This window comes from Carlito syrichta, unplaced genomic scaffold (genome assembly GCF_000164805.1).
Source record: "Carlito syrichta isolate Samal-C Ts95f unplaced genomic scaffold, Tarsius_syrichta-2.0.1 Scaffold146042, whole genome shotgun sequence".
Taxonomy (NCBI): domain Eukaryota; kingdom Metazoa; phylum Chordata; class Mammalia; order Primates; family Tarsiidae; genus Carlito; species Carlito syrichta.
In genome coordinates, this window is record NW_007090138.1 from 66,196 (window position 1) to 79,525 (window position 13,330).

Sequence of the window (13,330 nt, forward strand, 5' to 3'; positions counted from 1 at the left end):
CAGGCACGATCCTTCTGTATCAGCCTTCCAGGTAGCTGGAACCACAGGCATGCACCACCACACTTAGCTAATTTTTCTATTTATTGTAGAGCCAAGGTCTCGCTATGTTGCTCAGGCTGATCTCAAACCCCTGAGCTCAGGCAATCCCCTTGCCTCCACCTCCCAAAGTGCTGGGATTACAGGCTTTAACCATCACGCCCTGCTAACAAAAGCTCTTTGAATCCTCAGTAACTTTTCAATGTGTAGGAAGTACTGAGACAGAAATCTGGCAACTATTTATCTAAATACTAAGTGGTAGGAGACTAGGCTAATGACAAACTTCTGTAACTGGAAATTGAAGAGCAAGCCTCAACTAGAAAATGAGGATACAAAATTTAATGAAGATATTTAGGTCATGGATCAACCAAATTAATTGCTTGGATGAATTATGCAGAGTTGATTGAGTTGGACCCACAGACACCACCTCCAGACCTTTAAAAGAATCATATCCTTTGAGGTCAATTCTGTACTGTTAAATCCAGCAGAATGTTTCCAATAATTCTTCTTGCTAAGTTCCAAGCCACATTCAACAAGACATAAAAAGCCAAAAGACAAAGGATAAATTCTTTCATATACATATAATCCTGTTGGGAGCCAGCCTTGGAGGCCCGCCTGATTGACAAAGTTCGGGTGCGCTGAGGACCCCCGGCTGCAAAGCGAGTCCAGGCAGCTGAGGCCCTTCTGTCTTCCGTCTTTGCTGTTGATACAGCTGAAGAAATTCTGTGCAATCATGGAAGAAGAAGATGGCATGTTTATGCGAAGAATCACAGCTAACCTGGAAATGTCATGGTTCATTTTCCCATTTTCCCACTATGCCGCTTGGCCTTTTCTAACATGTGCAAGGGTTAAACTCTGAAGCACATCAAGAATGCTTTCTTTCACTTGGTTATAAGTTACTAGATATTGCTTAAGTAAAAAATGATATAAGTATATTCATTCCTTATTTGATTTAGAATTATGTAGTTTAGTGTTTAGACATAAGGTTTTTTAGAAGCACAAGTTTATAGTAGTTTATTATGAATTCATTATAAGTTTTAACACTTGTATAGGAGTTATGTAGGTGATATATAACACTGTTTTCACTGACTTAGGATAAAGGTTAATGTTAAGGTTTTTACTTAATTTAATAGCTAAAACTCTAAGTTAGCATTTATAGCGTGGGTTTTCACTGAACTCATAATACACTAATCAGACACTTTTATGACAGATCAGCTAAAACAGAAAGCAACCTTGAAGGGCCTGGAAAACATTACTAAAAGCTTCTTTTGAGTTCTCTTTAGAAACAAGCACTGCAAGATAAGAGAAAAGTAACGAGGACATCTGGACAAGGGAGGTGATCACGGGACTCTGAAGAACATAAAAGCCTAAGATGAGAAAATTCCTGACACATAAAGAAATATACATTTAAAGAAACTTTCTTGAGACATTTCAAGGACTGTAATTTGGGACGTTGGATTGAAAGTATCATTGTTGGCTTTATGAATAAGACTTGTTGTCTAAATGCCTATGGGAATCTTGGTTTGTTTGCTACTATGCCTATGGGAATCTTGGTTTATTTGCTACTAAGACCACTAGATGGTAACTTTTAAAAGATATGTACGTGAAAGAATTTTCTTTGGCTTGCCCCTTCCTGGATGGTATAAAAGCTCTGTGTTAACTAACATTAAATTGTCATCTGTTCAGGAAGCAGGTGTCCGTGTATATGATCTTCGTCCGTCGCCTATCTGTCTCTCCTTCAGGATATCTCACGACCCTTGCGGGGCGGGCCCCCGCATAATCCAGTAAAATTTCCTTGAGGCTTATCCTCATATTTTTATTTTACAGAAGAGATAACCAGTTATCAGGAAACAGGAGTAATTTAAATACGGAAGTAAATAGTTGAGCCTGGATTTTTTAGCTGCTTTTTAATTTAAATTCCAGAAGTTTTCCAAACCAGATTCCCACGGAAAGTGGACTAAATAAATAAAATGTGGTACATATATATGGTGGAATATTATGCAATCATAAAGAAGAACAAAATTACAGCCTTCGCAGCAACATGATTGCAGCTAGAGACCATCATACTATGTGAATTACCACAGAAACAAACAGAATAGCACATGTTGTCACTCATAAGTAGGCCCTAATCATTGGTCCCATGAACATAAACACAAGGGAGGGAACCACAGGTGCTGGAGACTGCTAGGGGAGGAAGGGAGGATGGATAAGGGGCACACAATCACACACTGGGTACCAGGTTCACTATCAGGAGCAGAGAGGACCCGCCAGATTCCCAAATCTCACCAGCACCCAATTTACTTATGTAGTAATCCTCATATGTACCTTACTACTCTAAAATAAAATTTAATGAAAGAAATAAATACAAAATAAAGTCCAGGGTTTTTACCCACTCTATCCCAGATGGTGCTCCTCTCTTAGGTTTATTGGGTGATGGTTGATGTGAGAAAGGATTTTCTGTGTGTTATTTATCCTTTGCCATGTAAATAAAGGTCGTTCCATTTTATTAGATGTTTATGCAATAATCCAGCAATCAAGGATAATATTGTATCACAATGTATTCGCATCCTTATTAGCTATGCACATTTAAATGTTAGATAAGAGAAAACATCTATAAACATAAAATACATGAAATGGTCTTCGAATGTCTCTTTTTTTCCTGAGTTTTAAACCACCTAATTGTTTCCTGCATAGTATTTATGTCTATGTTTCTCATTAATAGCTGTTAATCATGTGTTCCATTAACGGCCACTTTCAAAAGAATTGGGACGAAGCTATTAGAGAAAGTGTAGAACGATGGCAATTATATGAATAACTAAAGCCAATAGATTTTGAAATTCAAAGAAGAAAAGTGACTTTTAGCACTTTCCTGGGACTCCTCCAGGCTATGACTAAATGCATTCTTTGAAACAAATATTTTTATGACAAATGTTACATGATATGGATTTAATCCCAATGTTAAATCTAGACTGAGAGATAACTTATCCTTGCTTCAAATAGAAAACCTAGGCAAAGCAAGAAACATCAACAAATAGGCAGATATTTATATCATACAGATAATGTATTAAGGCTCAAGAAAATTAAAGATCACATGGTTAGAATCTGTGTTGTATATTATAATTAGGTTTGTAATAAATTGACTCATTTATTTACAGTTCATCTCCTTTTATGAGAGACTTGAGCTTTCACAATAGACTTCAGACCACTCTGATAGGAAATGAGCAATTATAGAAGAAAGGGAAAATATACCATGGAGCAACTAAGAAATAACAGAAGCTGGAATTTGTGGAGTTTTCATTCAATATATTGAGTGGCATTAATTTCTTATCTCTGTAACTGCTCTTCTCTGGTTTTCTCAAGGCTGTCTTGTTATATTTGAAAAAATTAGATTTGGTCTTATTTTCCAAAATTATATATTAAATGGATGAGAGATTATGTATTAAAGACATTAATACAATTTAAGAGAAAGCATGCAATGATGTCCAGAAGATCCTGCATCTAAAACAGAGCAACAATAACTATCCTCAGTGAAACATGAGAAAGTCCAGTAGAAAAGGGAAACATCAATCTCAATTGAGAATATGAAGCAGAAAGTTCAAATTCCTACTCTAAAGAGTGATTACATTTATTATATACTAGAATAAAAGACAAATGTTTCTAGAAAAAGCAATAAACATTGGGTTACTCTTTGACTGCAGTTTTAGGGGAAAAAGTCATATGGGTAGTTCATAAGTCTGTGCATTTAAGTCCTGGTTGGTTAACAGATTAGGCTGAGTTAAAAAAGACAAAATTATCTTCACTAACGTTTTGCAAATATGTTTGTTTTCAAGCTGTGTTATTTTAAAGTCACCCAGATTATTTTAGAAAATGTTATAAAACATATGCTAATAATCTATCAATTGAATTCAAATATTACATACCTGCTTATGTATACACAGGGTGTCAAAAATGCATACACATTTTAAGAGATGTCATTTATGTATTACTTTTCAAAGTTGAATTAAATTAATGTAGCAAAGTGTAGTATGACATTCGCTCAACCTTGCTTCCATCATTTTCTTTGACTGTCTTGCATGTCGCATTGTGGCACTAAGCATTCATTTGATTAATGTCATCTTTTGAGCAAATGTCATGCTTAAAATGTGTATATCTAATATATAAGGAGAGACAGAGAGAGGGAGGGAAGGAGTCCACTATATACTGTCTCAGCGAGCAGGCCTTCTCTCAGGAATCTTATTGTAGAGTATAGAGAGCTGGGAGAGTAAATAAAGTATGTAAAGCAGGAAACACACATGCAAAAGATGGCAGAATCACTATTCTGAAAGATCTTAGTGGATTGGAATCATGAACAAGATGTAATTTAAAAATTAAAAAAATCTATAGTACTGTACTCAGATTCCTCCAAAGCAACTGTAAATCTATAAGAGATGTAAAACATGACTCACCAGGTATAAGAAGAAAGCCTCTGTGATCTAAAACAAATGTATCCATCTTTTGAAACTCCCAGCTTCTATTATAGCACTTGGTCCCAAGTAGATCTTTAATAAATGTTTGTTAAATTGCCTTGGATCATACTTAGAAAATTGTGTCCATAGTAAACCTAAGGAAAGTCAAGAGAGCAATGTGACTAAGAAATAAAAATTAAAAAGTGAATGGGACCTTCATTGTACTGGTAGAAAGAGGAAGTTTATCATCTTGTTCAGTTTCTTAGTCAGGGCAAACTTAGACCACTCTTTTTAGCTCTGGAATTGTATTTTAAGGGCAGATAGGCAAACTATAACATAAGTAGGCAAAAGATATGGCTACTGAAAGAACTCAAAATTACTTCTTATAAAAAGCAACTAAGGATGCTGTTTAACTTGTAAATGAGACTGCTCAGTTAATTTCAAATATATGAAGTATAAAGTAATTAGTTATCATTAATTTGCAGATACTATTGCATTTTATATCTCATTTAATCCCACAAAGGTGTGTACTACTAAACCTTTGTTTTCTTTTTGACTGATGGGAAAGCTACTCATTCACTCAGAAAGGTAAAGTAACATATTCAAACTCATACAGCCAAACACTTACAAACCTGATTCAGGAAAGGCTTTAACTCCAAGGCCAGGACTTATAACACTGTGTCTATTTGTCTTTCACATGATGTGAACTCAGAGGCTTCTGGGAGTCCTTGGGGAACTGAGTGAATGGCAGACAGATCTCAGCTCAATGTAAGTAAATTGATTTATTAGTTCATAGAGAATATGTTTTAGGGTATTTTTGTTAGTCTCTCGGAAGTCTCTGTAACATGTCATTGCTGAAATTATACCCTTTAATGTAAGAAGATAAAAATAATACTGAACACTCGCAAAATAGCCTATGATTAATACAGTTTACCTATGAGTTATCTGTTTTCAAGACAAATGCCTAAAAATAATATTGGAATTAAATGTTCCTTTCAAGCTCCTCCCTCCGTGCAGTTAATTTTCCATAACCAATGGGGGTTGTGTATTTTTCAATCTTTATTGTTAAGAGATACATATATGCACAAATATATACATGTGCAGAAATGAGAACTACTTCGAAATTAGTGCTAACTTTACCAAAAAAAAAAAATGTTACTCCCGTTATATTTATAAAATTATTTTAAAAATAGAGGCACTTGTGGGCTTAGAAGTGAGGCATAACATTTTAAAATGTATCAGTGTTCCTCAAGGACCTTGTCTTAGGCCACTCCAATTCTAGACATCTATGTTGCTCTTCCTGGAAGTTCTACACTAGAAAATAGACTGAAATAATGCAAATTTTGTTTGGTTTTAGCAGCCTTCTTCTCAGAAGCATGTGTCTATCTAGGAATTCTGGAAAGAAAAGGGATAAATAATTCCAAACAGATCTATGAGATTTGAGATGTAGATCAACACCATCTTTAGCTGACTTTTCAAGATGTCACAACTCCCTGACTTCTGAAACCAGTTGCTGTGCCTCCTCCCCACTAGGACAAGATTAGGTGCAAATAGAACTTCTACTCTAAGAAAAATCGGAGGACATGGGAAAAGGGTTTTCTCCACAAAAGTTTGTTTCTCATTTCTTTTTCAGAAAACAAAGGCTCCCTCTTGTTTCAAACAGGCCTGCAGTGTTGGAAATGTGAAAAACAACACCTTTTCTCAGATGAGGGTAATGAGGCCAAGAAGGACTATAAAAGAAGATTGTGTGCCTCTTGCCCCAAATAATAGCAATAGGCAGTAGGAATGGAAGAGGATTGGGGTTTCAGGATTGTTGAGGTTTCACCAGCCCAATGTATTTCCCGTCAAATTGTGAAGAGAAAGGGGAGCTGGAAAAATGGAATGATGTCATCTCCCTTTCTTCTATTTCTCTGCTGCCAAAGACTAATTCTATCTGTCTCTCTCCCCACCCTTCTCTCCAACTCCCTTCTAGGAAGTGTTTGCACCGGAGAGGGCCCCTCCTTAGATGGTGTTTGCACAGAAGCGAACCCAGTGAGGAGCCCGACTCCTTGGATCGCTTTGCGCAAAATCCACCCCTTCCTTCTCCTCCCTCCCCTCCAGCCTCCGGATCCCGCACGCACCCCCCTCCCCTCCCCGCAGCGGTGCGGGCTTGGGGATGAGGCTCTGTGTACTATTAGGGTGGGAGGGGGCCGCGAGCAGAGGAGAACGCCAGGCGCTCGACTCTCCCCTCTACCTGGCGGTACTCTCTGGTCCCGCCAGGGGTGATCTCTGTAAGGAATAGCAGGGGCTGCGGCCGCGGCGACGGGAGGTGACTGAGGCGCGCGGAGCCCGAAAAGTCCCGGTGCTCTCGGGTGCCTCCCATCCCGGTCGCCGGCCGGCCGTCAGCACCATGGACAGCAGCGCCGTCCCCGCGAACGCCAGCAACTGCACTGATCCCTTCGCGCACTACGGTTGCTCCCCAGCACCCAGCCCGGGCTCCTGGGTCAACTTGTCCCACTCAGATGGCAACCTGTCCGACCCATGCGGTCCAAACCGCACCGAGCTGGGTGGGAGCGACAGCCTATGCCCTCCGACCGGCAGTCCTTCCATGATCACGGCCATCACCATCATGGCCCTCTACTCCATCGTGTGCGTGGTGGGGCTCTTCGGAAACTTCCTGGTCATGTACGTGATTGTCAGGTAAGGAAGGCGCCGGGGCTCCGAGCGGAAAGTCGGCGGTAAAAGGGGGGCGCAGAAGGACACCTGAGCCCCAAGGCCCAGTGTTTGGCGGGAGGATGACAGAGGGAGAGACTGTGGGGGCGACCGCGGATAGAGTGGCTGCTGCTTGTGTGCGGAAAGCTACTTTTTTTTTGAATGTTTCCTCCATTGTTAAAGAAAGAATCCAAAATATCAGGAACAGAGAAGTTGCTTTGGTAAAAGCCATAAAGGTCTGGTCAAAAAAAGAAGAGTATCATCGAGCTCCCCCTTAAACTGAGCCAATAGAGGCTTTAGAGCAAAGTCCTACAGTCAGTCAGCCTGCAGGAGCTATGGAAACAGTAAGTTGTGAAGAGTGGGAGAGGAATTTTAGTTAGTTTTCCGTAATTGAGGTGCCAGGTCCCCTCCGTTGATTTAAGAGGTGAGCCTTAGCAACTGTCTACTCTGGCTGGTTTAAGAGTACTTCACAGTACCACAGCCCCACCCTTTCTCTTCCCTCTTCATAGCAGTCTTTGCTTCACTCTTTCTTCCATCCTGAGGCCACACTGGATAGAGGAAGTTTTCCTGGCATCTGTCCGTGGTGGTGTTACTCTGTTGCAACAAACGTGAGGTCCAGTTGTCCAGTCCATTTCTCAGTTGACAGATGCAGACTTCCTAAGTCACAATTTGCATCTAGAACAGGTTGGGTGGTTCAGCAGAATTGCAGGACCTGAATTTTTCAACGTCTCCAAAATTTCGAACCAATTAGGAGTGACCAAAAGCATCATAATTCTGCATTAGAAACTAAGATACGTAAAGTTGTAATGGGTGCTCTAAACAAAAAGGAAGTATCTTTACCGAGTGAGATTATTCAAAAAAGTTTGTGGTGCTCTTATTGTTTATCCAGGTGACCCAGGTCTATCTGGCAGAGTGTGCAAGCTTTCAATATCAATTGAGATTTATGTTGATTGCACTGGTGTTGATGTTTATGTTCAAATAGTATATGTGCATGTAAAATACTACACATTCACCTTTGGTAAAGAATATCAATATTTTAACACTTTAAATGGGCTCCTAATTTGAGTGTTTCTTCCCACCATGGGTTATATATGTATATGCAGTGACCATGACATTTTCATGTTTAGTTACAATGTTTACTTCACTTATTCAGCAAATATTACAGGTGTTTCAGTGGAGTTCTTAAAGCATGTATTAATTGCTCCCCCATTATGCTTGTATTACGAAGTCTCCGAAAATTACTTGTAATCAATTCTTTCTACTCATGTGTCTGATTTCTTTAATTAATGATTGATGAGGAATAGAGCTGAGGTTCCTGATCTTTTGATGAGGAATAAGATAAGTTTTGTCTCTGTGAAAAGAGCACCATCTATTGAGAGGAAGGCTAACAACAGAAGGAAAATTGCAGGAAGAAAATCAATGGAAGAATTTATTTTTTTTTAATTTACTTTATGTAATTCAACACTAGAATTCTCATTAAAAATAAAAACTAGGTCTCATTCTTCAGTTATGGCAATACAAATTATAATTAAGGAACTATCTTGTGAAAGTAAAATATGTTTCTCATTTATTCTAAATAAACACCATAGAAGCATAAGCTGAGAGAGCTATCAGGGACTCTAGTGATTTTTCTATGCCAGGTGAGTAAACTGAGACACAGAAAATATGAATAATTTCTCCAAAAACAGGGAGTTCATTAGTTCAGTGCCACTGAATCTCTCTTCCCTAATATAATTTTATGTTTATTATGGTGGCATATTGTGATTTGAGTTAATACAACTATTAGGTTGACAAGGTGGGCTGAGTCAGTAATAATAATAAGAAATTGCCCCCTAAATCTATATCTGGAATCCTAAAGAAAAAAAGCATACAACAGAAATGACTCAAACATCTAGAAATCCTGCCATCTGAAATACACTTCTCCTTGATATTTTCCTTCCTCATTTTCCTCTCCTTTGGTTCATGCTTTTCTACAAAGAGAGAACAATAAAGCAGCAACTGGCTGGGAAACAAGCAGATTGGTCTCATTTCAGCATATAAGAGGTTGCTGGTTGGGTGAGTTAGTTTTAAAGGCGTTACCTCTGACCTCTCGTTCACTTGGAGAAAGATGGTGACATTGCATCTTACCAAGAACATGATATTGTTCTTTATTCTCTGTACTTAACGTTCTGACAAAATGCAGTACTATTTGAAGGTCATTCCAAACACCCACTTGTGGCAGGTTGTGTGTTCAATTCCAAAGCCAGATAACCCTCTTGGAATGTGACTATGGAATAGAAAAATAGGCAGTTCAGTGACAGATGATGTGGCAGGGAAAGCATCTGGGATTAACAAAAGTATGTCTATTTAGCTGAGAATATTTAACTATCTCCAGACCATAGTGTTTTAACTACAAAATAATCAGTTCAGGGATATTATTGTCCCTGCTAAAAGATTGTATATAATGCTATGTCTATTAAAGTATTAAGGAGAAATGCTCATCTCCTTCAACTATTTAAAATTCACCAAGTTCTACTGAATGGCCAGGTAGTTGCAGTTTGCTGACTAGATTAAGGTAATATTTATGAGAATGTTTCAGTACATTGAGTAAATCCTGAGGCTCAGATGACTATGGTAACAGCAACAACAAAAATAACTGCTAAGACAGATACCACAATTAACTCTTTTCTGTTTTGTTTCTCCTCATACCATCATCAACAACAATATTAAATAACTTAAGTGAGATTCTTGCACAGTGCTTCTCTGAGGAACATAAGGGAGGAAAACATATTGTCATATGAGCTAAAGATTTAAAATCCAGATGATAAATGATAGAAATGTTATTAGCAACCACCACCTGGATACATTTTTGGTTATAAAAAAAAGTTTGCAGACTAATAATATAAAAATGACCACAAAGACTTTGTAAAATATGATGATAAAATGTAGCAATAATTTAAAATGGAATGATAGTATATTATTGTCAAGGATCTTTAAAAAGTCAAAATAATGCATGAAGCTATAGCCACCAAAAATGTTTTCCTCATGGAAAATATTTGACCAAAGTAAAGATTAACTATAGTTGAAAAACTAGTGTAGTCCCAGATGTGTTTAATTTATGAGGTCTTTTTCTCCTCAAGAAAATGTCTGTATAGCTATGAACATGGTATGTATAGACACTGTTGAAGAGTGTAGGCTAAACTAAACTGTGGGCTGAGTAAACTGTCTTTTTAGTAAAGTTCCAGTGAAGCATGCAAAGTAATGGTGCCTTCATTTTTAAGATTATTTCTTAATTTGATTCGATAAATTCTCAATATCATCAGTTATCAGAAATAAAGCACTTAAATATATGCAAGACTTGTCATTTCTATTTCCTAAAATATATTTCTAAATCTTAGAAAAAGTCCTGTGAGCTTACACTTGCTCAATATACTAAATATTTGATTCAGGTTCCAATACAAGATGAACAGTCATGTTTCATTAAAACAGAAGCATAGTTTTTAAACTTAATTCAGATTTAAATGACTGGGAAATTAAAGAAAAATAATGTTTTATCTAATGTGCAATATATATGCATGTATATGCACACATATGTGTGAGTATATAAATATACATCTACAATGTATATACACCTATATATTTGAGTGCATATGTAACCACATATGGTCACTAGTAATTTTTATAAACTAAAAAGATAATAGCTTATTTAGAAATCTTAAATAGTAATAAAGTTCGCTTTTTTAAAAATCCACAAAATATCCTAATTAAAGGAGGGATTTAAAGGGGAAAAAAAACTAAATAAAATTCAGTTCTTAACATAATGATTTACATTTTAAAAACCCAACTTCATTGCATACCTTTCATGTAGTCATGAGGAGCATCTGGTATCTGTTACAATTTGAACTTTAACTTCTATTTCCCACATAGATGTTAACTCTATAGTGAGCAACTCTTCTTCTGTGTCTCATGGATGCACCAAGTTGCTTTTGTTTTCCTTGTTGTAAGCTGTGTCCGTCATTTGCATTATCAATCATTGAGTTTCCTATACTCTTCTCTCTCTTTCTCCATGAAAGAATGGACAATCATATTTTATGAAATATCTTCAACATTAAAAATGCATAATTACATAGCAATTCTTCTCTTAGAGAATGGTTGGATGGATGAGTGAATAAGTAGGTAGATATATACATCTGATACAGTTGAAGTATTCTCTCCACTACCACAGGCCTCCCTCTCCTGTGACTACCACTATTGTGAATTTGGTGGTGATTACCCACATGCATGTTTTTAAACTTTTACCGCATATGTATGATGCGTCTCTACAAACAAAATATACTATTTTTACATGTTTTTATAACATTTTATAACTTGTAACATATCGTCCATTTAAGTTTATATGCGTAATTTCACTAATTGCTCCAAGTTGTTCTAATTCCAGCAGGTAAATGGTAGAAACTACATTTCAACAAAACAAACACTAAAAACAAACAAACAAAAGCATTCTGTTCTTTAGCTCTTCTGAGATAAATTTAAATAAGGCATAGTTTCTTTATGTCTAAGAGGACATAAGCATAATTGGTCTCTGATTATGTCAAAATTTATTCAATTGCTAACAACATTTATTTTGAAATTTTTAACATCCTGTAGGACCCTTTACACATAAAAGTTGAAAATAGTATTTCTTCTAGGATTCTGTTTAAGATAGTAGTCAAAGTAGAATTTTCAAAGACAGCAAGAAAAAAAAGCTCATTTTGATAAATTACATAAAACGAGATGACATTTTAAAATATACTAGTGAGAAACACAAAGACTATATGATGTATAAAATCTTTAAATATGAGAATTTTAAGTCTTTAATCCTCACAAAGTTTAACATATATTTAACTTAAGTAATAATCTGTGATAGCAGTCTTCAAACTTGTTTCTAGATGTACATACTAATTTAAAGAACGTGGAAGCCTACATATATAATAGGTCATAGAAGAGCTGTCCAGATGTGATCATGTGTTGGCGCCCAAGAGCGTGGTTCAACTTGCACCCCCATCCTGCCCCCAATGTTGTCTGTAAGGGACCTCCATGGAATTCCTAGGGCTCCTTCAGGCATCATCTGGAAACAACAGTTTTCATATTGTTTCAGACCCATCTTCTGTCCTGCCTTATGATTTTCATCTCACCTTCTATCTCAGCCATTGCTATGGCAGTCGGCTTCGCCCACATATAACCGAGTTAACCCTTCACCTTAGCAGGAATCAGCCCAGCACTCACACAGAAACTACCTGGACTTAAAGTCCAGGGAAGTTACCACCCCATGCAAAAACCCCTGAACAGGAAAATGGAAATCTGGATTCTAATGCTTCCCTTGGTCTCCATTCTCCTCTGCTGCACAATTCTGGGGCACCAACTGTAAGGCACGTTAGAAGGTCCTGCCACATTGTGACCATCTCAGGAATATGCCTTGCTTTGGTGTTTTTGCTTCCCTGTTCCACTCTTCTAGTACCCCACACCTGTCCCTGCAACCACTTTTTGTTTGTTTTGTTTGTTTTCTGTTATCTGTGTGTTTCTTTTTATTTTAATTTTTTAATAAATTTTTTATTTCAAAGATGTGGGGTACAATTCAGGGTTAGGCATAAAAATGTTCATTATGCAGATACCCTTGTTGACGAGGTATGCTCCTCATCCCCCAGCAGGTTCCCACTACTGCCAATCCCACTTTCTTCCCCTGGCAGTTTCCCACTATTGCCAATCCTTTTCTTATAGTATTATGATAATTGTTCAAGGTCCGCTTGTGAGTGAGAACATGTGATAACCAGTTCTTTGTTTCTGTGATAGATCACTCAGTATTATAGACTCTAAGCCCATCCAAATTGCTGTGAAGTTCATAATTTTGCCCTTCTTTGTGACTGCATAATATCCCATTAGGTATATATACCACATTTTTTTTAGCCAGTCTTCTTTCAATGAGTTGCATGGTTGGTCCCATGTTTTTGCTATTGTGAACCACTTTTCAGTTTTATTTTATTTTATTTTGAATTGGAGTGTCACTCTGTCACCCAGGCTGCAGTGCAGTGGCGCACTCACTGCCATCGCAGCCTCAACCTGATGGGCTCAGGTGATCCTTCCACCTCAGCCTTCCAAGTAGCTAGAACTACAGGCATGTGCCATCACACCCGGCTATTTAT

General features: G+C 37.4%; 1 protein-coding gene across 4 annotated transcripts in view; it reads left to right on the forward strand.

The window, feature by feature from the left end:
- Positions 1-13,330, forward strand: part of OPRM1 (opioid receptor mu 1) — a 229,683-nt gene that overhangs the window by 14,569 nt on the left and 201,784 nt on the right. For 2 of the 4 annotated variants that reach the window (XM_021708755.1, XM_008050436.2), the window contains exon 1: positions 6,737-7,160. The exons of 1 other annotated variant lie outside the window; for it this stretch is intronic. In XM_021708755.1, the coding sequence (XP_021564430.1) occupies positions 6,871-7,160 (290 nt within the window). In that variant the 5' untranslated portion in view covers positions 6,737-6,870. Of the gene's footprint in view, positions 1-6,634; positions 7,161-13,330 lie in introns of those variants that run through there. One more of the 4 variants, XM_008050435.1, reaches the window with a different exon arrangement.